The sequence below is a fragment of the Protomyctophum bolini genome (assembly GCF_963924005.1).
Source record: "Protomyctophum bolini genome assembly, chromosome: 2".
NCBI lineage: Eukaryota > Metazoa > Chordata > Actinopteri > Myctophiformes > Myctophidae > Protomyctophum > Protomyctophum bolini.
In genome coordinates, this window is record NC_137863.1 from 27,287,418 (window position 1) to 27,313,220 (window position 25,803).

Genomic DNA, 25,803 nt, shown 5'->3' on the forward strand with positions numbered 1-25,803 from the left:
TGTATTTCTGACTCTCTCCCTGGCCATCTCATTTAGCTCGACTCTCACTCTTTCTAATTCCACCCATAATTCCTTTCCTTCCCTCGTCACTCCTTGCTGGTTTCCTTCTGTCTTTCTCTTTTCTTCTCAGCCCACACAGTGTTCTAATGGACCTCCCTCTGATCACCCCCCCTCTAATTCCTCCCTCCCCCCGCCGGCCCCCCTCAGATAAGAAGGGGGCCGAAGCATTTCTCCTTGGCCACTTCTGAAACTGGAGCCACCAGTGCAGGATGGAAGGGGAAAAAACGAACGCGCACTCCTCTCCTCTACTAATTTCACTCATTGACTCACTCTTCCCTCCTTCTCTGGACGTTTGAAGACAAAGGGGCACATTTCTTTGTGGGGGATTTACACTTTTCTTAATTCCTGATCTTCAAATTCAATTTCATTGTCACATTTTTATCACACGTATTTATTTATTTTTGTTTTGTTTTATTTCTTTGACTTCTTCACTTTGCGGGATATATTGGACATCAAAATAGCCCTTTACCTCTGTCTCCCTCTCTCATATTCTCTCTGCTCCATCTATCTCTCTGTCTCCCTCACTCATATTCGCTCTGCTCCATCTATCTCTCTGTCTCCCTTCCACAGCTGCTGCTTCTGTCTCTCACCGACCAACTCAGCCATCCAAAGTGCATCTGCACTCTGGTGTCGCAGTGTGTCTGCAATTAGGACCAGAGGGACTTCAGAGGGAACTCTATACAAAGAGCACAGGGCCCCCATCCAAGAATTATACAGTTTGAAGGAACTACGAGATTCAGGAAGAAAACATACCATCGTCTCTCTCTCACACTATCCCTACCAGAGGTACAATGTTTGTCCTCTGTACATGAGAGTGAGGGAGGGCACAGGGGAGAGTCATTTTAGTGCAAGACCACCGGTGTTGCAGACTGGCAGGTGTTTCTGCCCAGGTCTGACTTTCATTGGAAGAGAGAGATCGCTCACCATTCAGGAGCGCCTGAAACTCAGCAGTGCTTCTCCGAGACTGTGGATTAAACTGCAAAAAAAACACAGTGTATCAACACTGCCTCCTGCGTCCTTCTGAGCTCCCCTAATTCACCCGAATGTGAATTAGGGTCAGAGTGAGTAAATTAACTTCTACCCGAACCTCTGTGAAGGACGTCTCAGACAAGGAACCATGACACGCTTTCAAGTCAGCAACGGGTTTCTTTTGCTCCTGGTTCTCCTCCTCGTCGGGACTCTGTCAGATCTCACCGAGGCAGCAGGTGTTTCGAGTGGAGAGCAGAGACCTGCAGGAGGAGGAGGAGTTGGACGAAGCCAGAGAAGAGGAGGAGGAGGAGGTGCGGAGAAGCGAAGGAGGCTCCACCGCGTCCAGAATGGCCAGTGCAGCTACACCTTCATCCTCCCGGAGCTGGATGGATGCAGTGCGGGAGGGCCGGTGGCGGGGCCGGTGACGGGGCCGTACGGCGGCGGTGGCGGGCCCCGGGGCCCCAGCGTGGTGCAGAGGGACGCACCACCACCCACCCTGGACAGCGAGTGGTCTGCTCAGAAGCTGCAGAAACTGGAGACCGCCATGGAGAACAACACACAGTGGCTGCACAAGGTAGGGACAGAGGCCATGGTTGACACAGTGGTTCTCAAACGTTTTCAGGTCAAGGACCTGTAAATTGATTTGTATTCGGCCACAGACTTTCCCAGGGGACCCCCAGAAGAGAATATTTGTGTTTAAAAATAGATCAGAATTATTCAAGAGTTTCCAAACTTTTTCAAGGTTTGTGTAAAAAAAAAAGAATAGATTATTCAAACATTATTCAATATTTTTCAGAATGTTTCAAAAATAGCAAGCTCACAGCGCAGCACGAAGTGACGCACTGTGAGCTTGTAGATCTGCCTCCCTGGAAGCTGCACTCCAGCGTCCCTATAGTGTCCCCAGACTGCACTTTGAGAATCACTGATGTGATGTAGGCCAAATAGAAACAATGTGATAGTGTCATGTGTGGGTGTGGTGGTTGTCTGTGGTAGAATCCGTGTTTTGTCAGCGTTGTGGAAATATTGTGTGCGACTGCGTGCGTCTGCATGTGGCTGTGGCATTCATGCCTGTGTCAATATCATGGAGGTACTGTTTTGATCTCCTGTGCACTGTTGGTGGTAGTCGTGCGTGCGTGCGTGCGTGCGTGCGTGCGTGCGTGCGTGCGTGCGTGCGTGCGTGCGTGTGTGTGTGTGTGTGCGTGTGTGTGTGCGTGGGTGTGTGTATACGCACGCACGCGCGTGCGTACTCGCGCATACATGCGCGTTTGTGTGTGATTTCTGTCGTTATCGCTGGTACTGTTATGTGTGCAGTCATGTGTTCGAGCAGCTGTGTGTGGTAGGGTATTATGACTTGGTAAGGACTCTGAGTGAGGTCATGAATGGGATGCAGGATACACTTAATTGCATTCCAGTAAAGTAAGTTCCTCCTCGGTAGATGATTAACTCACATTTATCACTTGTTAATTCTACTCAATTTTATTTTATTGTGTCAGTTGTTCCTTTTATCTCTTTTTTGGTCAGTTCCTAGATTCAAACTTGTTTTGTTTTAGTTGCATCCTTAAACACAGAGTCAGTCTATAGGTCTATGTCGTGTCCTGCCTAAAGTATCAGGAAGAGAATGCAGCTTATACTTACCCCAGTAGATGTGCTGACGACGGTTAACGTTTTGTTGTTGTTGACTATTATAAACACATTCAGTTTCAGCCTTCTGTCCTTCAAATCTCCTACAGTACCTGTTGCACTGGTCCAGGGAATCGGCTAAATGCCTCAACATGTGCTAACAATACAGTTATTCAGTTCACATGGGCTGGGCTGTGGAGATCTAGTGACACTGGCTGTAGTAAAATAAATGCTTTCAAACTGCATACAAAACGCTTTCTGCAGCTGATGTCATTTAAGCATTCACTCACTTCGCTACCAGACAATACACAGAACCCAGTGGAGTGGTGTTTCTCAGCAGGTGATGTGAGTCTATGAAATCCAATTATGGAAAGCAAAACATTTTGAGAAGGAATCGGCCAGCTTCAACTTTGCATTCATCATCATTATTTGCATGTGGCAGACAAATGAGAGATGCAGTCAAGCTTGAATGATGATTCCGTTTTTAGAAATGTGCAGTAAAGTGTCTAATGTTGCCCCAGCATTTTCCTCATATGAACTGCATACCTGGTAATGATTTCTGACTCCGACACTAAAGTAAGCCATCAGTAGCTAAAGACATGGCCTTCAGTCATTTCATCCTTAACAAACAGGGGGAAATGACTGCAAATTGGGACTCTGTGATGGCTGAAGTATTAATGACTTTTATGAGATTAGATTTCACTGATACATTATACAGTTCCGAATGCATTCCAATGCAAATGGACCGCGTAAGAATTTAATTATTTCTGCTGCCCACCAAAGTCGATCCGACATGGGAAGTCCTTTTTTCCCCCTCCTCTTGGCTGTATGAAGAGAGAAAGACGAATGAGGGATTAAATAACTTTGAAAGACTGCAATCAGGAGTCAGAACGACGCTTCAGTGAGATTAGACCATTGGGAATTTAGCAGGTGGACGATGGGTATGGTGTGTGTGTGTGCGCGTGCGTGCGTGTGAGAGAGAGAGCATACTGTACAAACTTCTTCACCGTATAAATGATTCTGGCTCTCAGTCTTCTGATTGTACTTCAGCCCAGTGACTTAGCCTAGTTAGCGGTTTGATTTCTCAACAGCATTGATGACATCAAACAGGCTTTGATGTACAACTCACTGATATGTGCATGCATGCGGGACGGGACCTTGTTGTCATGATGTTGTCATCATTATGTTCTCTGCTGGCCCCCCATGGCCCCAACATCAACACATGCTTTCTTTCAAATTCACTCAGATTTAATTCAATTAAGTTAAAAAACAAATACATCTTCCCTCTGACCTTTTTAAAGCAAATCTGCGCCTTGTTTGCCAGGGTTCGTAAAAATGTTCTTAGCTGCTCATTTCTCACGTTATACTTGCACCTGATTCATAGAAAACCTTTAGAGTTGCATAACATCTCTGTTGGGTGGAAACCTTATACTGTATGTCAAAAACTGTTACTTTTCAGGATTCAATTAGCAAATGTAGCAGGTATAAAGCTCTAAGTGCATTGCTTTGCATGCATACATACATCCTGTACATGCATACATATGTGGTTAAGTCTAACTTGGACTCAGGGGGGTGGACGCCTCTGCCTTGCATACCGGTAGTCCCCAGTGAATAGGCATGTTGCCCTTCACTGGTAACCCTATTTTGGAATTATTTTTAAATATATGAAGGTATTGTGGGCTGGGATTTTACAAAAAATACATACAAACATCTCAGAAGTTGAAGCTGTTTTTAAGGACCCACTTTTAGGCCAGTGCAACAGAGCATGCTTTTGCCTTTTTTTAAACCCTATACCCATTTTAACCACATACATGCATGCATACATACATACATACAACATACAGTATATACATACATAGTTGTTGGAGACTCTCTTTAAGGAAGTGTCTCTGTAAACTGCAGTAAGTAAGGCAGTTAACAGAGGTTGTTTAGATTTCTGCCAAATGACTGACTTCAAATGAACCGCGCCTATTTCCCTGACACTCCATGAGAGTGAGAGAGAGGTTGAAGAGAAAACATTGAGTGAGAATAGAGAGTTGTGAGAGGCAGGGAGAGGAGAGGACAGACATGGAATGAGTTAAAGTACTTGAATATCACATTATGAGATAAAATACTAATTAATAATAAAACCACCACATAACTTTAAAATTATCGTCTGCAGGATCTGTGCTTGTTGAATGCTGTTTGACAGCCAATCACACACACATTCCTAAACATTCACCAATTGCTTAGCTATAGCAAGCAATTGGTGAATCATTGTTTGAAATGGTTTAAAAAAAAAGCTGCACTTTTATAATGGCTATCAGGTAGCGAGGTAGCCTATTATTAGCATAATTATGTTGTTAAAGTATATGCCATTCTTTTCCTTTCGGCTTTTCCCTTCAGGGGTCAACACAGCGAATCATCTGCATCCATCTCATTCTGTCCTTTGCCTCCTCTTCTCTCACACCAACTAACTTCATGTCTTCTTTCACTAAATTCATAAACTCTTTGGTCTTCCTCTGTGTAGGCCTCCTGCCTGACAGTTCCAACCTCAACATCCTTCTACAGATATACTCACTATTCGTTTTGCACAATAAACACTCCTTGGGCTAAAAACGGCCACAGCCACTTTTAATTACCACAGCACATTTAATGTGCCCACATTTTAAGCGCATGAGGCGATTTCACTCCTCCTTCTGAGTAGGAACAGAGTGCATTCTGGAACGGATTGGGCCCAAACACACGCTGCCGTTGACTATCATTGCACGCGTTCACGTGAGTTCACGTGTCATCGTGAACATGCACAATGATAGTCAATGGACCAGCGCGTTCATGTGTTTGGGCCCACGCTGCAATGCCAAATTCGGCCACTATGTCCATTTCGCCTCTGGGTTTCCTCCGGGTGCCGTCTCTATATACTCTAAGATCCCACCCCACAACCCCGGCTGCCAGACTACCAGGAAATGTCTCTTGTTCTCTTGGCTTTCATTGTTTGAGCCGAACGTGAACGAAAAGAAAAGCCTGGGTACCTAGGCTACCCATAGCAGACCTCACCACTGTCTTACAACTTCCATACATGTCCTGCACCACTCTAACATACTTCTCTGTCACTCCAGACTTCCTCATACAATACCACAGTTCTTCTCTTGGCACCCTATTGCTTTCTCCAGATCTACAAAAACACAATGCAGCTCCTTCTGACCTTCTCTGAACTTTTCTGTCAACATCCTCAAACCAAATATTGCATCTTTAGTATACTCTTCCTTGGCATCAAACCATACTGCTGCTCAAAAATGCTTACTTCTGCCCTTAGTCTAGCTTCCACTACTCTTTCCCATAACTTCATTGTATGGCTCATCAGCTTTATTCCTCTGTAGTTGCCACAACTCTGTACGTCACCCTTGTTCATAAAATTCGGCACCAGCACACCTCTCCTCCATTCCTCAGGAATCCTCTCATTCTCTAAGATCCTGTTGAACGACATAATAAAACCCACCTCTGTCCCACCTCTTCTTAGCTAGCCTCGGTACCAGGCTTTCATTTACGTCGGCGCAAAAAATGAAAGCCTTGAGGAACACATTGGCCGCTCTGGGCTAGAAGTGGGAGTCAACCCTTCCGGGTGGGCGTTGCTTCAAATGATGTGACGTAGCGCTGCACTGGGGGGAGAGGAGGGGCCGGGGGTGACTGACAGATTGGTGAGATCCAATCAGGGTGTGCGCAAATCTCTGCCGTGACATGCCTCTCTAGACCAGAAACTTAACACATTAGCTCAGGCTACTTCTTAGCTAACCCCGTTCTCTGTACACTATCCTGCACTTCCTACTTTCCTTCCAGATACTGTAATATTTTGAGAATAAACCAATAAAAGTAGAATGCCATTGTGGCTGATTTAGACAATTTCACGGTGTATCAGGAACTGAAGCTTACAAGCTTGCCCTTGTGTCACTCTGGATACGCATGTCTGCTAGCTAAGTGATTAAAATAGTATAGTACACAAGCATGTATAATATCATACACAGTAAACCACTACACGTTTAAATAAAGGCAAAAGTATTGACAAAAAAGTTGACCTAGTTGTGTAGAAACATCGGGACCCCTACCACAATCTAGAAGACCCCCACATTAAGGCTCCCTCATCCTTTACATTCATCAAACGACGGCTATGCCGATGGCGGTGACAGCACTAATAACAGTTAATAGCAACAGCCAAACTATGGCCCATTATCTCCTGCTCAGGACTGCACTCCAAAAACAAACACCCTCTCCCATTTATATGCAATTGGGCGCTAATTGTGTCATTTTAAAGAATTGTTAGTGCAAAAGTTAGAAATGTTAGTTTGTTTTGTTATAAAGCGAACATTATTATTTCACAGTGCTGCTTACTGTAACAGTGATGGAAACACGCAATGCAATGTTGTCTACAGCCTATACTGTAAGGAGGAAGACCCTCGCCTGCACTCTCTCATATCTTCATAAAACGATAAAAGCAAAGCTTTACTTTATTTTTAGATGGATACTGTAGAAATCCTGTATAGATTAATACAGTTTTACCCTTTTACAAGAAAACAGGATACTCAAGGTTCAAATGTAGAGGTGCCTAAGTGAGTTTGTATAAGGAACGAGGGGGCTGTCTCCCTCTGGAAGAGGAGAGTGAAGTTCATTCTTTAAATTCAAGAATAGAAGATTTGTTTGAAGCTGTTTAAAAGCTTCTGCTGACTCAGCAGTCAGCACCGTTCAATTTGCATAGGGTGGGGAACAGTTATCATCTCTCGTTGTCATCAAGGGTGCATGTCCTCAGCGGCAATAACGGACCCAAAATGTCCCAACCAAGCATTGAGAGTCGGGAGAGAGAATGTGTTCTTATGAAAATACGGACCGGTAAATGTACTTATGACATAAGACACTGAATCACTGTGGGCAATATGGTAATGCAGTGCTTTTGGTAATGCCATGAATTCCTCAATCTGTTTTTACATGCAACGTTCATTGTTCCCCAGGGAACGCGTTCATAAGTTCTAGTCGCTGAGTTTTCTCTCAGTTTATTTCCCTGCTGGGAACAATGATCAGGAATCATTAACGGCCATGGGAGGAAGTGCTGGGAATGTTTTGGGAATGGTTTTCTCTCTGTTTAGCTTTGCGTTGTGGTGAGCTCAGGGGGGCATGTGTTAAGGGCGTGTGTTTAATTGCATCATAAAAAAGCATTGTAGCATGCAGCCTGAGTCGCTGCTGGTTTATGATGCCATAAGCCGTATCCTTGTCCTTTTAATGGGATTCGGCTTTGATATGATTTGGTCAAACACGCTGGATAGTGACACGCGCGATAGCAGTATCTCTGTTATGTGGTGGATGACATGAGCGAATAACTACTTGAACCCAGCATACCCCTTGAAAAGGAGTTGTTGCAATTCAAGGGACCCCTAGTGAAATTTCAAAATAAATCGTAAAAGAAGAGATTTGGTGAAATAAGTACAGTTTCAACTCAGGTCTAGAGAGAGGTTTAGAGAGAGTTTAAGTGGTTAACGACTTAAGCTAGAGTTCACGTGGTTAAGAGGAATTTAAAGGGATTGTGATGTCACTGTTTTGCCTGTTTTCATTGCAGCTCAAAAGGCTCCCAAACCCCAGAGAAAACTCCAGACCACAGAAAATCCACTGAATGTTCTTTTGGGTCCTAAAACGTAAAAGAAAAACTAAAAAAGCATTTCAAACCATAGATTGGTTTGAGAAATCATGCTGAAAATCACTGAAAACGGGCAATATCTGGCTGAAGCCAATTGGAATGGAATCTGAGGAAAAAGTGGGTTTAAAAGAAAACAAACTTTAATTTGCTAGTCATGCCACGTGCAACATGTAGATGAGTTCTTTTTGGTAACGCTGCAGCTGCTATGTGACTGCATGCGGCTGGGTTGTCGGCTTTGCTTTGCGGGGGTTTTAACTGCCTCGTAAAAGAGCAAACAAATGGGCCTCCTTGGCTTCACGGGCTTTCCTTTCTAGTGGGAGCCAGGTCGTCCTTCCATATCACTGCTGCTGATTACTGCCCTGTTATCAACGCACGGCATCTCTGACTGCTGCTGCACACACTTCAAACGAAACCTCCCAGAGAGAGGGAGAGAGTGGTGGCGGCATGCAGAGAGAGAGAGAGTGCAGGCAGGGGAAAATGCTTCCTTCACAAACTGGAGAGGAAAAAAGGGGGAGAGAACGGTACGCAGGGGGAGAAAGATGGAGTGAGAATTGGAACGGTATATGGGGGAACGTAAGAGAAGATAAAAAGGTAAAGGATCAGGGAAAATGAACAAGTTGCCAGAGAGAACAGAACGTCACATTGCAGTGCTGAATTATGTTAAAACAGCATGGATGTGGAAGTAGAGCTGGATCTTTATATTGCTAACAGCCCACATTTTCTATCTCCCATTAGCTCTTTAATAGGTCATCGCACCAACCTTGATATTTTACCTTCAAGTTGATGATGATGTAATGTATTGGAGTGAATACAGTGACACACGCATGCACAACGCACGCACATCGCACGCATCATGCAATCACACACACACACACACACACACACACACACACACACATACATATCTTTTTATCATTTATTGTAACTTTGAAATTGCATTATAAATCAAGTGTGGGATCATAAACCAGCCTTGTGCTCATGAAATATGCTTTTCCTTTGGCAGAATGGACAGATATCACTGACTGATGGAATGATAACAAAAGTCGCCTGCTCCTTTTGTCATTGGTGGTTTATGTAAGACTTTCCAAGCTGGCTTAACCTTCACACCCACCCCCAGATGGGCCCTGGGAGGAGTCCCTGTATGGCCTCTCACTTTATCTTTGTTTAAAACTTTTACACAGGCCCTAGCTGTACAAACTTTCTCCCCTCTGGGTGTAAACGCTTCCCTTCCAGGGGCCTCAACCATACAAACCCCACACTGTTCATATTAGTGATGTTGGGAGATATTCCCAATCATGGGGAAAAGGCTCATTGACAAAGGCCTTGTGAGAGGAGAGACAAAGCAGGATAACCTGGAGTCATCCTACTGGTAAGGTGTGCCAGGCCTCAAAGAACTTGGAATGGTTGGTGGGAGACTACTACTGCTGTCCTGTATTAGGAGAATAGAGCTGGCACATCGACTGGAGGGTAATCAGGGTACAGGTGGAGGACCATGGAGGACTGGAGGGTACAGATGGAGGACTGGAGGGTATAGGGACGGGACCAACGCAAATCACAGGCAATTTGAATAAAATAATAGTCTGCACACGGTGGCGTACTGGCTCACGGACAGTCAAAAGCTTTAATGCATGATTCACGTTTTGACTAAAAGGTCTTCAGAATTAAGCATATATAGGACAACACAACACTCTCAATGTCAAACACCTGTCCATGCTTTAATTGAGTGCCCGGTCTTGCTCGAGTACAAATGGGCTTTTTACAAGACTGAATCATGCACACAACATGCTAAATGCAGCCTAGGAAATGCTAAATAAATACAATACAATGAACAGGAAGTGATGTATTTTTCATCACAGTACTTTTGGTTGAAATGTTGCGCAATAAGTGTCATGTTATATTAACTGTAGATCGTGCAAGTGCATTAACGGTGAGGAAAGCAGCCATCGTCCTTCGCATACATTTGGTGTAAAGTGTGGAGTCATTCTGAGCTTGTGTGTGCTGTGAGACCCAGGGCAAAGCTGATTTAACTCCATGGCCATCCTCTCGGATTAGTGTAGCTTGATGTTTGGTATATGTGTAGCAGCAAGATGCTAGCAACTCTGGAGCTAATATTCTATGTAGACTAAGAGACAAATGTGGGCCTACAGTGTAAGTCTAACATAGTTGAACTGTTTGGTTTTTTAAAGGAATTTTTCAATAGGAATACAAAATACACATGACTTACATGAAAGAAAAAGGCACAAAAAAACAAACTAACACCCCTCCACATTCTGTTGTTGACACGACTACTGATCAGATACATAACATGATTCCAGAGTATTCCAAAACGCCTTATTGACACATTTTATAGCTGAGAATAGTTGTCAAAGAGTGGACTATTGCATGACTACAAACATTATAATTCTGATAATTGCGATTATACTGTAGATAAGTTACTTATATGCCTTTGTTGCTGCTCAGAATGGTGTGCAATGCATGGCCTCTGTGATGAGTTTATGGTTCCTCTGTGAGCCTGGAGGGGATATGATGGGTTGTGTAATGTTCTGCTTATGTTAAACTTTGGTGAGGATAAAAGGGCAAGGTGCAACAGCTGACCAAATAAGATGTTTGAATTAAAAGTTTCACAATTACATTGTTGTGACCCATAAAATCACTATTTATGATCACGCTGGATGAATTGTGCAGCCGCACGAGAGGCAAGATCTTTTTTTCTTTCTTTTTAGTGTTAGTTTTTTAAACTGCATCTCTACACGGTGCAGGGACACTGTTATTCACCACTTGAAGCACTTAACTTGAGAGAAGAAACAAAGGGAGCAGAGATGAGGGAGAGAAAGTGAGAGAGAGAGAAAGAGGGATACCCATTGAAAATGTATACCCATTGTACTGTACTCACACAGACAGCTGCCTTACTTTACTTTAGACATGATGTCCATGACACGTACTCCAACACTGAGAGAGAGAGAGAGAGAGAGAGAGGGGGGGGGGGGGGGGGGGGGAGAGAGAGAGAGAGAGGGGGGGAGGGAGGGAGAGGGAGGGAGTTAAGGCGAGATAAAAAACAGGCGAGACAGACAAAGAGCTTCAAGTAGGAGACAGAGAGGAAGAATTGTCACCTTTGAGGTTAAGAGTCAGAAGACAAAAAAGGAACTAATCACAGATTAAGTACTGCAAAAATCCAGAACAACAAAGCACTGAGACTTCACTCCATCATGCTCACTGTTATCCACACAGATAAAGGAGAGAGAGAGAGAGAGGAAAGGCTTCTCAACTATATCACTGGAGAGATAGTGTGTACGTGCGTGCGTGTTTGTGTGTGCAAACAGTAGAGAGATAGAGAGAGGGAAGAGATGTCATCTATTGGACCATGAAAAAGACACCATCAGAGAGAGAGAGAGAGACGGTTAGAGAGGCTTGTGTCTGTCTGTCTGACTGACAGACAGACATACAGACAGACGGTGATAACGGAACACTTGTACACTACTACTTCACAGAGACCAGTGACACTTCTGCTGCTCCCAGCAGCTGTCTGATGTCTCATCTCTGAGACGCACGCACCACGTTGTTGGTTCCTTTAAAGCTGAAATCTGTGACTTACCCCAATTTCATTAATTTATTTTAACTGATTTTCAAGGACTGTAAACAAGGTGTGGCAGCAGTTACTCAGCTGTAAACAAGCTCCAACCCTTGTAAACATGGTTTCCTTCATGGACCATTGCTGGACTTTCAATGTCAACTATGTTTTGCAATGAAAACAGTTATGGTGTTGTTCATTAGATCAACTGTTCCCAAACGTCCCAAACTTTAGCAGGCAGCGATCCCCCCAAAAGTAATCATATTTGAACTGGGGACCCCCCACCCTGACAGACACTTGGAATGGTAGTTAGTGTTGTAGGGATGTAAATAGTTAATCGATTAATCACTGTTAAGAAATTATTCCGAAATTATTCGTGCAACAAAGCAAAACAAATGCTTGCAATGTATATCATGAAAAAATTATAAAACGTATAGTTTGTTAATGGTACTATCACCTAATTTAGCATTTTTCAATATGTTCCATCACTGGGATTTCTTAGGACTTTTGATATGTTGTTGTTACTAACATATTTATGAAACAAAACCAGTTGAAAGCGTTTCTGTGCTGCATCATGTCTAATAATTTCTCGGACTCACCAGCCTGTGGCTGTTCATCGTCTCGCTCATATTTAGACCAATTGTTTTACCTCATGCGAGCGTAGGCACACACACACACACGCACGCACACACACATGCACGCACGCGCATGCACGTACGAGAGAGGGAACACTTGCACATGCACACACATCCCACTCTAATCAGCTGTTGTATTTCCCATTGGTGAGCATCATAGAGTATTAAAAGGATAGAGACTGATCTGGTGCGAAGCTCCACCCCCCCCCCCCCCCCCCGCTATTCATGTCAGTGGAAGTTGCTCAGTGGCGTTTTGAAGCACCTGGAAGGACCGTCTACTTCCGCATTTTTTTGCCGATTCAGCATTTGGGCATCAAATTTTGGTGCCCAAATGCGGAAGTGCAGCTGGGCTTTAACATTGAGCGCTCGGTTGCACGGGGTTTCCTCGTCATGAATCCACGCCTGCAGTCCTTCCTCTTACCACCAGGGCCCAGCGCTTCAACGTTGGAGTGCCTCACTGGCCCCTTGGTGAGCATGCACAGAGGGTTCATTTGTCAAACCCTCTTTCCCAGGGAACCTCAGTTGGCAACAAAGCCACAAACAATAACACAACTGATCACAACTTTCCCATTACTACCTCTGAGAGACAGTCACAGTAGTAGGCTTCACTCACACAGTCACAACAGATTGTTGTATAGCTGATGCATGAGACTTGTTTACTGATGCAACCTCGCAATTCATTTCCAATGGGAGTCACATGGTTTGACACATTGTTGTATGAGGGGGAGGGGGGCAGTCGAAACACAGCCGAAAGCCATAAAACAAAAATGTGTGCGTGCGTGTGAGGTACGTACATATAGAGGAGAACTTTTTTCTATTACATCTAATAAACTATACAGTATAGTATACAGTAATGACATTTAAAACCCGATTCATACTCCACTGCACGATTGTGTGGCGTCGCCTTGTGAGCTTGTACGTCCGTCTGTTTGTGCGTCTGCTTGTATGTCTGCTGGCGTATGTATAGGACGGTCAATAAGAACAGAATTACATCATTACAACAGCAGTGACTTATAACAGCCTATTCATACTCCAATTTTAGGTGATACGGTGACCACCGAAACGGTGGTTAGTAAAAAGTGAGTGTTTGGGTGAGCGGTGAGTCGCTTATCACCACAATGTGACATCATGTAGTTTTTGGTGGTCACGTTATCACCTAAAACTGCACAATTTCCATACTCACTCTGTGTCTCATTGGTGGGCTATATGGACAGTTCAGAAACATCGTTCAAGGAGATTCTAAGCTAATACAAACTACAGCCTTTCTTTCTGGTCTACTAATTTGGTTGAAAATGGGTGACGAACTTTGTTTGGAGTCTGCTGCAAGCCCTGATGATGCTGACCAAAGTTCTTGTTGGAATGGAGTATAGAGCGTCGCAGTCCCGCACCCTATGAGGACCCAGGAAATAATTCCCCGTTCATTTTCCCCATAGATATTTCAAAAAGTATTTATTTAAAGACCTTTTAAGCCTCGTACAAAGCCAACCTGAGTTGTGACAAATCATGACAACAAACACAATTGTTTGGGCCGAAAAAAATATTAGAAAGAAGAAAAAAACGGCAGGTTACTAAACATTTTTGTTGTTGTTTTTCTTCTTTGTAATTATTTGTTCTGCCCAAAATATTGTGTTTGTTGTTTTGATTTGTCACAACTCGAGTTGGCTTTGTCCACAGTGTAAACATCTTTAAATATATACTTTTTGAAAAGCCTATGGGGAAAATGAACGGATAATTCACTTCTGGGTCTCTTGTTGTCATGAAAGGGACTTCACATGACTGCGACGCTCTAGTCTAGTTACTTACTCTGTTTACGTTAATAACACATTGCTTCTGTGCTGTGTTGTATGTCTCTCCTCTCTACTTTACTCCATTAAACAGATCTCTCTGTGACATTTAGTCAAAGATATAGAGGGAGATTTGTGTGCAATTTAACCCATATACGTATCAAAGTGAATTGAGAAGCCAATATAGCTAGTCTGGGAAGCCCCTTCAACCAAGCATAGATGCAGCCAACATCAACAATGATATAAAGATATTTAATCACAATTGGGGACAATTGTAGAATGTGAAAGCATTTGTATAGACTAATGCTGACAACTAAATACATGGAGATTTGATCACTATGTGGAATAATGGACCTGCTGTGTTATTGTGGTAAAGACCTGTAATTTAACAGTAAAACACCATCTGCACACGCACACACGCACGCAAACACACGCATACACACACACACACACACACACACACACACACACACACACACACACACACACACACACACACACACCATAAAATCAATTCTCATAATGGCTAGTGGATACTTATCTTCATCCAGTGACGTGTGTTGCTACGTGTTTATTTGTGTCTGTCTGGTCAGCCAGTCACTGAATGATTGAACGTCATGAACACAGTCTACTGATGTGCTGTAAATAATGGGCCTCATTTGGTCACATTAGACAATGAAGCATAATGCTGGGCATGCTAATAAACAGTCATTAGCTAACCTGAAGTGTGTGTGTGTGTGTGTGTGTGTGTGTGTGTGTGTGTGTGTGTGTGTGTGTGTGTGTGTGTGTGTGTGTGTGTGTGTGTGTGTGTGTGTGTGTGTGTGTGTGTGTGTGTGTGTGTGTGTGTGTGTGTGTGTGTGTGTGTGTGTGTGTGTGTGTGTGTGTGTGTGTGTGTGTGTGTGTGTGTGTGTGTGTGTGTGTGTGTGTGTGTGTGTGTGTGTGTGTGTGTGTGTGTGTGTGTGTGTGTGTGTGTGTGTGTGTGTGTGTGTGTGTGTGTTGTTTGGCAGGTTCCATTAACAGCTGCTACAGTAACGCATTCTGTCTCAAATGTCAGCTGGAGCTAGTTTAAGGGAGTGTATAAGTGATATTTCTTTGTTAAAATACTGTGTTGAATAGCTGTACATTCTGATAGTATCCATCGTTATCCACTTGTTTCCGGTATCTTACGAGGTATCCTAAGAGGCCTTGCACAAACAAATAAAAATTATATATATATATATATATATATAATTTCCCTGGTTGTCATTATTTCAGTTCAAGAGTGATGATCCGGCAGATCCGTGTCAGAAGATAATAATGTGGGAACACTACCTGAACCTGACAGATGATAATGTGGGTTACAAAAAGTGACAAAGTTTGTCTGCTGTTACCTAGTATATCTCTCTCTCTCTCTCTCTCTCTCTCTCTCTCTCTCTCTCAACAGACTGTTGACTAACTAAGGAAAAGAGGGAGCTGTTTGTCCTTTATGTTTTGACGATGGGTTCGCAGACCTTCTGCAATTGGTCGTTGGGAAAATGAGATCCCTCTGGAAATGATATCATCTTTATTTATTCAATTTTAAAGATTCAAGGAATTTTGAGCATGGTAACCATTATTCACTATTCTATTCTATTCATTTAGAGCCATACAAATAACAAATAAACGCTTCTATATAGCCAAAAGAAAAATCATAAACGAGGTAAAAAGGGAAAAAAAACCTTATACAGTGAGGAGAAAAAGGAGTGGGTGGGTAACAGTAATTCAGATTTTACGGGGGCCAGTTTCAAATTGCAGCCGTCCGTAGATGCCCTTTGAGAGCGGTTTTGAAGGAGTGAAGGGATTCACATGTCTTATTCTATTCAGGTCCGGTCCTTTCCATTCCATTCTTTGCTGACTCATTCTAAGGCATGCTGTTCTCTATCCCAGAGACTATAGGGCTCTTCTATAGGCCTACAGTGTAGGCCTATAGAAGAGTTTCACAATGAGCATAATGTTGTGAAATAAGTGTTAGAATCAAACAGATGGATCCAAGTGTCTCTACCAGAAAGACATGGACACACACGCACGTGCGCGCACGCATGCAGGAACGCATGCACGCACAGTCGCACACACGCACACGCGCATGCGCACATGCACATGCACATGCACACGCATGCACATGCACATGCACACTGGGATAGGAACACATACAGTATTTTGGGTCATTACTCCAGCAGCACATTTTCTCAGAAGGTCTGGTGATAAACATTTAGTGCTTTCTAGAGCTCCTCACTCCTCTCTGATCCAAAATAAATGTTATGTGGAGTTTTCATCCAGTATACACTGCAGTTCACATTAACTATTCATTTTTCTAAGACATGAAACACTGTTGTTGATGTTGAGAGTGTCTTATATACTGTAGCATATATACTGTTGCTATATAGGCTATATGCAACGTTGTTACATTGTCACTGAACACTTCTGCGAAACGTACAGTTAGACTATTTTCTCTGCATGGTGACAGGCTGGCTGTATAGACTGCACTTGTCACATATAGGCATACACACCCTTCATTTGTCCAGGGTGCGGGTTCTGAAAAAAGCACTGATCACTTGCGACCAATTGGCACAGGCTAAAGCCGCACTGCAGTGGCCTGATCACGGTCTAGTCATGGCATGCAACCTGTCTTGTCTACTGCTGAAGGAACATTATATGGATGAAACTCTGCCTCCAAACACAGTTTTTTCTGATGCTTTGGTCAAATAACAGCTGAGGAGACATTTGAGACTTTCACTATAGTTCATGTAATAGCGATCTTGGCTGTGTTGTCACAGTTCCTAGTTGACTGTAATGTTAATCTATTTACTTCGCACACACACACACACACACACACACACACACACACACACACACACACACACACACACACACACACACACACTTTTTAGGGAGCTAGTTAAGCCAGGGTATATGCACACAGCCACATACTGTAGTTATGCAAGAGTTGTTTAGCATGTTTATTTAAATCCTAAGTTTGTATACAAATGACCTTTCGGTTTGCCATCCACGTCTTCGTTCCTTTGATGTATATAAGCATTGTTTGGTCTGACTGGCCTCATTCCAGGACCGTTAGGTCCAACCTTCATTTATGATGATTACACTGGAAAGTTTTTACTTCACACAGTTAAATGTCTCGAAATTGTTAGATCTTTTATTTTTTAAATGTCTGAATTTTAATACATCAATGCATTGATGTTATAACGATAAGGTTTCTGAACTGTCCACAGCCCTCCTCTGAGACACAGAGTGAGTAGACAGGTTTCTGAAATGTCCACAGGCCTCCTCTGAGACACAGAGTGAGTAGACAGGTTTCTGAACTGTCCACAGCCCTCCTCTGAGACACAGAGTGAGTAGACAGGTTTCTGAACTGTCCACAGGCCTCCTCTGAGACAGAGTGAGTAGACAGGTTTCTGAACTGTCCACAGCCCTCCTCTGAGACACAGAGTGAGTAGACAGAAATGGTCCCATCTTATAATGAACATAAGTGAGGACCAATTAAGGTTGAAAATGGGTAAAGTGGTAATTTTTTTGTTTTTTAAGAATTCACCTTTGAACATAAGTATTTTTAAAAGTAAGTACAGCAGCGCTTTAACTCGAGTGTAACTTTGATACTTCACTTATATGACTTTTATTTTACACAACCAACACCGCTGCTGCAAGATTGGCACTATACAATACTATACTACTACTATAAAATGTATGAACTGATCATAATCCTTCTCCGTTCCCCCTCAGACCTTCCAAAAATAAAAATGACATTTCTAAATTTGTTTTTATCTAAGCCCCTCAAATGGGACTGAGGTTGAGTACTTTGTCCACCACTGGCGACACATAGTCCCAGTGTTATCCCCCCAGCAGAGAAACATTTGGTGCAAGCAAACGTGAATCCCATTACCTCCCACCGCTGAGTGGTTACCTGCTAGCTTTAGACAGCTCAACAATATGCCTTCTATTGTTGTGTGTACTTGTGGGGTACAGCCTGTGGCGTACCACATAAGCTTATAGGTTGTGAAAGTTCCAAAAATGATGTTGAGCTTAACTTTCAAGGAAAAGTTGCTTTTAGTTGACATATTGACTGTTGATTTTGTCGTAGTTTATTGTGCTCATCTGCACCAGCAGCCTCTGCCAGTAAAGACAGTTTCTGTATAAAATATGTTTAAATCTGCATTTAAATGGAATAAAATGTAATATATGTAGCCAAATACAGAAAGCTACAGTTCAGCATTAAGTCAACGACTACCTATATCACACTAGAAATGCAACTACAGTAAGTGAGTAATGATGAGTCACTTTTTGTCAGGTGAAACCTAACTAACGTATAGGTGTGAAATGTACGCGACCAGTAACGACCATAGGTCACGACCTAGTCGACTCCAGCAAAACTTGGATTGTTTTTTTCCCACAGTTGCTTGCCTGGTTTTTGGAGGTTGGTTATCTTATTTTTGGTAACAACAACCTCGTGATTCGCTGCTTCTAGCCAATGGGACGGCAAAGCGGCCTCTGGGCAATGGGAAGGGCCCAAGCCCAAGGGGAGAGGCATATATCCCTGGCAGCCACACAGACTGCAGACTAACACACTGTCACTCGATATAACTTCAAAGTTAACCAAACGCGACTGCATACACGTTACAAAAATAATAATCATACTAATATGGGGCGGGGGGGACACACAATGGAGACAGCACACGCAAACGGCCGAGAAGCGCGAGATTGTGACACACAAACATACACGTTACGTGTGTGTGTGTGTGTGTGTGTGTGTGTGTGTGTGTGTGTGTGTGTGTGTGTGTGTGTGTGTGTGTGTGTGTGTGTGTGTGTGTGTGTGTGTGTGTGTGTGTGTGTGTGTGTGTGTGTGTGTGTGTGTGTGTGTGTGAGACCCCCCCCTATTCCTGACAACCCGAGGCGTTTATAGTGTGCTCTTGTGCTGCAGGGTTCTGAGGGGTTTCACTCTGAGCTGGGAGGAGGTATTGACTTTGGAGACAATACAGATAGTTGTTGGTCAGGAGGTCAGGAGTGTCTTTCTAGAAGAAGGGAAACAGAGGGATGAGGGGTCACCGACCTCATTGAGTCAGAAATACAACACAGAACTATCCTGAAACTTAATTTAAACTAACTCTCAGAGAGCACAGGAAAGAACGCACACACGCACGTACAGTATACTGTACGACCAGCAGATGTATGTACTGTACAATTAAGCATAAGGTGCAAAATAAGTTGGTACTGTAGGTCCACATAGTGTCAGGTATACGCGCACTATTAGACATAAAGTGCGAAACACGCATAGGGCAGAAAATACAGGTAAAAAATAAATAGTAATAATAATGGTAATAATAATAATAATCCACATGGCACTGATGGCAGCTCCAGGTGGGATGAGGTATATGATAGTGATGACTGTGAGCTGTATGAAGCCTGAACGTATTTCATAAACTACAGAAAATGTTCTAAAACATGACAGTGAGTATTTGGGATTTTATTTCTTGAGTACAAGTCCCTTATTATAACACGCTGTACTCCCCCCTACTCTACTTTTAGCCATGCACTGTTTGTTTATGCTAGCTGGTGAAAGAGGAATCTCTTCTTTTTGCCCCTGCGTTGCTCCTTCGCTCAGAGCGACTGGGTCAAGGCTCTTGTTGGCCCAGTTTGGGAGAGTTTAGGGTGAGCCAGCAGCATCTGAATTGCTAAGAAAACACAGAAAAATCCACTTCCAGCCCAATCCCCCAATTTTATGATAACACATAATTAATCGCGCTGGAATCTACTGGCACAATCACATCTGCGCTTAACCCCCTGCCACCTCCGTGTAATTACGCGACAACATTGAAAATGAGCAATTTGAGCTCTTTGTTGCTGGGGGGAATTTAGTGTGTCTTTAGTGTGTTTTGTATGCAAACAAACAGAAGGCAAACAAAGAGAAAGCAACATTCAAAATGACAGATTGCCAAAGCACGTTTTCAAACCCAACAACGTGGTATGTTCGAAAGGTATGCTCAAACCAAATGCATCATCATACTGAATGCATACATGAGACTGTGCATATGGTTAAATATGCACGCAGTGGTGGAAAGTACATATACAGTACAGTACTTTATAAAGTACTGTAGCCTACTGTAAAGTACAGTACTTTACTAGTATAATGTTGAGGTACTTTATGTCCAGATTATCTATGGTCACATGAGGGTAAATAGCCTACTGTAGCCTACTTTTTACTCTTAAGTGCTACAGTTACTAGTTGCTACTATTAGTAAGTTTCTGATTTAGATTATAATTATAAAACATGCAATAACCATTTTAGATCGTTTTTTTTACATCAACTATCGACCATTAGAAAGTCTCTACTCTACTCTACTCTACTCTAAGCTGGCAAAGCGATCGTATGCATTGATGGTACTTTTACTTTGGTACTTTAAGAATCTTTTGGCGCCGTTAATTTTGTAGCCTATAAGTAATTATGAATAGAGGCCTTTTGGGTATACTGCCCATTATTCCGACATCCCATTACTCGGACTACGTGGCGTTGTGTTAGGGTTAGGATTAGGAATAGGGTTAGTAATGCGGCGTCTGAACAAGGACACGGCACCAGCCTTTTACTTGTAACAGACATTTAACACTATAGAGGGTATGCGCATGCTTAAAGTGAATGGCACATTGAGTGGCAAATCGAGTGGCAAAGCAACATGCAAAGTGAGTTTAACATTGTTTAATGTTGTTTAATGCAATCAGACATGACTTTTCTGTGTGGATGTCTGGGCTGTTTTTTGCCACTCAGTAGGCGTTCCTGCATAACTTCCTGGTTTCATGATGATGTCACGCGCATATCCTCTATAGGCAGCATGGTCAACATTCAGCCCATTATGTTTAACCACTTCTATGAGCACCTCCCCACTATTGGTGTGCACTCCTTGCTTGGAAACTTTCGCAGGAAACCGATTGACAAGATGTGTTGTGAGCATGTCAATCATCAGACAGACAAAACAGAAAGGACACTAGTATAGAGCCCTGAGGGACTACGCCACTACGGTCTGCCAAGTATAGGGTTTAAGTGGTACGTGTGGATGAACCCCAACAAACAAATATTTATGTTGTTAATAAGTGGATAACCTCAATGTCAAAGTCATGACAGATAAAATAATTATGAATTGTGTTCTCTCAAGAGTTTCCCATAGAGACAGAGAGAGTTTCTTTAAGGGAAACAGACCAATCATTGCCATGGCAATGTTAACGTCAGTTTGCACAAACTGTCATTACACCATCCTCAGAGTTGTAACTGATTTTCAATACAATTATGTTGTTGTCTTGTGGAGAAACTAGTGTTTTTTCTGCATGGTTTGCCCTGATGAACCATAGCACAAACAAACCCGTGCAAAACAACAGTTCATGCATTCAAACAACTGACAGTGGTTTTGCTGACCAGCTGTTTGAACCTCTGTGATGTACTTATAACCACACAAAGTGAAGGTTAAAGAATATGTGTGGCAAAACGGATTTAGTTTTTCCCTCTGAGATTGTACAAACAAGCAAACTAGGGGAGTTGGATGGTTTATAAAGTGGCGAGTCTGGGCGGGAAAAGTGTTTTGTTAAATGTTTTTTCTGTGTATGACAGAAGGATTGTTGACTTGCTTGTGGGACTCTCTCGCAATGAATATTGTCTCCTTGAAGAGCAACAAACAGAGCAGGGAATCTCTGGATGGAGGCTTGTTGGACATACTGTACAGTACAGTAATGAGATGGACATACAGTGCAGAAGTGATTCGCAAACTTTTCCATGTCAACAACCCCCAAATGAATATGGATTTGGCCGCAGAACCCCATCAGAAAACATTGTGTGCAAGGGACCTCCCCAATACAAGATTTGTTTTGTTAAAAATAGTGTTTGAAACAGATGTTTGCATTTTTCTTCCAAGATGTTTTGAAAATAGCAGATCCACAAGCTTGTACTTTCAAATAGTCAATTTACTGTGTATAGGTTTGAAGTGGTTGAACAGATTTTGATACTATTAACTCAATTAGCTGGGGACTCGCTGGAACCCCAACAAGGACCCCTGACCCCACTTTGAGAACCACTGCAGGTCAGTATTGTAAGGAGTGTTTCAAAGGGACTTTGAGACACTCCTCAAAGTCCCTTTGAGTTTACTGGTAGTCAAACATATCGGAGTTGGAACCTGAGACCTTGACCAGCCCCATTTACCCGCTGAGAGCTGTTCAATCTGTGTGTTCACATCTGACATGATTTCTGTTAATTTTGTAAAAGTATGATAGCATCAGATATGAAAGACCTTTCTTAATCCAGATATCTCTGGATTAAGATTTAAAAAAGGAATATGGAGAGTACAGTATGTTAAGGGATACCTTTATTCATCTTGCAATTTATTTAATTGCTTAAACTATATTCAATTGCCATTAAAACAAATCTTAGCCAGAACAATATATTGATCGTTTTCTACATTTCAGTCGCTGAGCACAGCTCCAGATTTCTCCAGGAAGCCAGCCGACCCAGGGGTCTAAACCACTGTCCTTCTGGGTCGCCAATATCAAATTCACTGCAGTTTCACCTTATCCATCCGGCAGATTATTTATGTCGTGTTTGGTGAATTCACGGATTGTGTTTCTTTTACACAGAGAGTAGATCAACATGTGTCCTTTGTCAAACGCGGACCTACTGTACGTGACGTATAACATTAGTCTCCAAACGGCCCATAAATCTTCTGCTCCTACTCCACATTTTTCATAGAGGGTTTGATGGCTATGTTTTATGGCCATTAGTTACACTTAGATGGCAGTTTATGTTACGCAAATACCACACACACACACACACACACACACACACACACACACAGTGCGTTTCTAGGCCTTTAGCAAGATGTTGACTCCACACAATAGTACAAACATTCATAATCTCTCTCACACAAGTGCATCATGTAGCAACCATATCGTTGCTGTTGACCAGAAACCGCGGCTGCTAATCTGCTGCTCTTGAAGTTTTGCAAATTCCACCGCCTCCCCAGCAACCACCTGTAGGCTCTGTTTCCCCTGGGGGGGTCTTAATTCATTCCCTGTAATTCTATTTGGCTTATAACTTAACTAAAATGTTAATGTTACTTGTCTGGTGTGTGAAGCGTGGTATTGAATGTCCATGTTCTGACTCCAACACAACAGGGGCTCTGCAAATGACAAAACCCTTGCTGGCTTCAGCACATTTTCACTACAGTATCTCCATCATGGATCCATCATCCATCATCTTTCCCCTCATTTTACAGACGGATGCAATAAACAGAAAGACCCTGGCCTATACACGCATACACACACACGCACTACACTACAACACCCCAACAATATGCTACTCGCTCTCAAACATGATGCATAACATACACAACACATACTATCCTGCAGCAACTGTGTTTTTGCCCGTGGGCTGATACAGCCTCTCTGTCTTTCTATATCACTCCCTTTGACCAGGGCTAATACAGGCTGGCTATGTGAAGAATGATAAATACATTGCACAATAACTATCACTGCATGCTACAGCAGTGGTTCCCAAACCTTTTAGCCTGTGAACCAAAAGAGAAATTAGACGTCTGCCTGCAGGGACCCAAACTAGTGAAAACAGCAGATCTACAATTGTGAGCTTGTTGATCGGCTATTTTCATAATTTCTTAAATATTAGTTTTCTAATTTATGGAATTCGATTTTTATTATATTTAATAAAAATAGGAATGACTTAATAATAAGATCATAAGAAACATTGGGGAATGTTCTTTTAATTAATTATTATTAATAATAATAATTATAACATAAAGGAAACAAAATATAAAGGGACGCATAAAAATGTGTCTGTGACCCACGAATTGGTCCCAAGTCAACCAGTGTTTGGGAACCACTGTTATACAGTTCTGATACAGATATAGATGCAGGTTAGAGCTCTAAGGCAAACTGTTCATTTAAAGGGTCCATTTGCATGCTCTCTGAGTTCACTTATCACTATATTCGTACTGTGTGAGACTGCCCTGTGCCCACATGGCTCAAGGAATCTCTCCTCATCAAGCTGCACAGCAACTTCAAAACAGTCAGATTTCCCTCCGGGGGACCCAGATACTCAGAACTTCAACTCAGAGCCCAAATATAAACCGAGGGGAAAACCTTGTTTCTTTCTCTCACATAGCCCTTACGGAGAACCATAGTATTGGCAAACCTTCTGTCTCATCATGTTCCTCTGAAGCAAAATATGCTGCTACTTAAGCTTCTGGTCTTAACTAAGGGATTCAATTTTTTTTTTTTTACTTGAACATAATGCCATTGTTCCTCGCCAAAAAGCTGGGTAGTGAAGATTATGTTTTCACCCATGTCTGTGTGTCTGTATGTCCTTTGTCAGACACCGACATGAAACTTTACATGCACACTCCCAGTAGCCCAAGGAAGACCCTCCACCCCAAATGTTAAAAAAAAGAAATTGGCCTCATGGTGGCGCTATAACAGGTCACTTCGCCTTTTAGTATATAACTCTTGAACCATAAATTGTATAATCGACAAACGACTAGATAGATAGACGGACGGACGGACAGACAGACAGACGGGTGGAAAAACATATGACTACTGTTTACAAGGTCACGTGTCGTGATACGATGCATTGCGAGCTTGTAGATTGGCTATTTTTGCATGACACTCTTCAAAAAACATACATGTATTGGAACATAGCCTACAAGGATTCTGCCCGATATGAGATTGTGTAACTCATTTTGTCATTCCTGACAAAGTGAGTCATCCTTTCCCCTTCCCCTCTTCCACCAAAGGAACCAAAATGGGCTTTTATTGTGTTTATTTGTTTTCATGATAAAAATGGCAAATAAAAGCAATCAATCAAGGGTCAGAGGCGGTAAAGAAAAAGTTGAACTTTTAAGTTCACTCACGGCTCCTTCTTTGCATAGTTAATCATACAGTATGTTCCATAGGTGGTTCCTAGGAGGTTCCTATGTGCTTCCTTCTGCTCAGACCAAGGAAGGTGCACACCTTTCATTATAAAGTATAAACTTATATTATCTTCCTGGCATCTTCTCCATCCTCCTGAATTCTGTGTGTGTGAAGTAATATGACGTGACGTCAGCAAATATTTCAAGCTTGCATCCTGATACGTTATGAGCTTGTAGATAGGCTATTTTCAAATAGCGAGTGCATATACTGTAGGGTTCAAGTGGTTAAACTAATTTTGATGCTGTATTAACTAATTTAGCTGGGAGTGGGGACCCCCTGAAACCACAATGACCCATAGGGTGCATGTCCCCGGACCACAGGGGTGCCAGAGGGGGCCTGGCACCCTCAGTTGCAAATTCTGCCCCCTCAGTTTAAGTTTTATGTACATATTGTTTTACTATATACAAATAGTGCCGTCCCACCCCCGGAGCAGAGAACCACTGCCTCGAGGCATTCCTTTCACAAGTTTTGGGAGGGCCAGACGACCCAAACAGCTGTTATGCCTCCACTGACACAGGCATGATG

The 25,803-nt window shown here is 42.7% G+C and overlaps 1 protein-coding gene across 1 annotated transcript in view; it reads left to right on the plus strand.

The window, feature by feature from the left end:
* Window positions 1–259: 259 nt before the first annotated feature.
* Window positions 260–25,803, plus strand: part of angpt4 (angiopoietin 4) — a 69,420-nt gene continuing 43,876 nt past the window's right edge. The window contains exon 1 of the mRNA XM_080777529.1: window positions 260–1,603. Coding sequence (XP_080633655.1) covers window positions 1,178–1,603 — 426 coding nt within the window. The 5' untranslated portion in view covers window positions 260–1,177. The remainder of the gene's footprint in view (window positions 1,604–25,803) is intronic.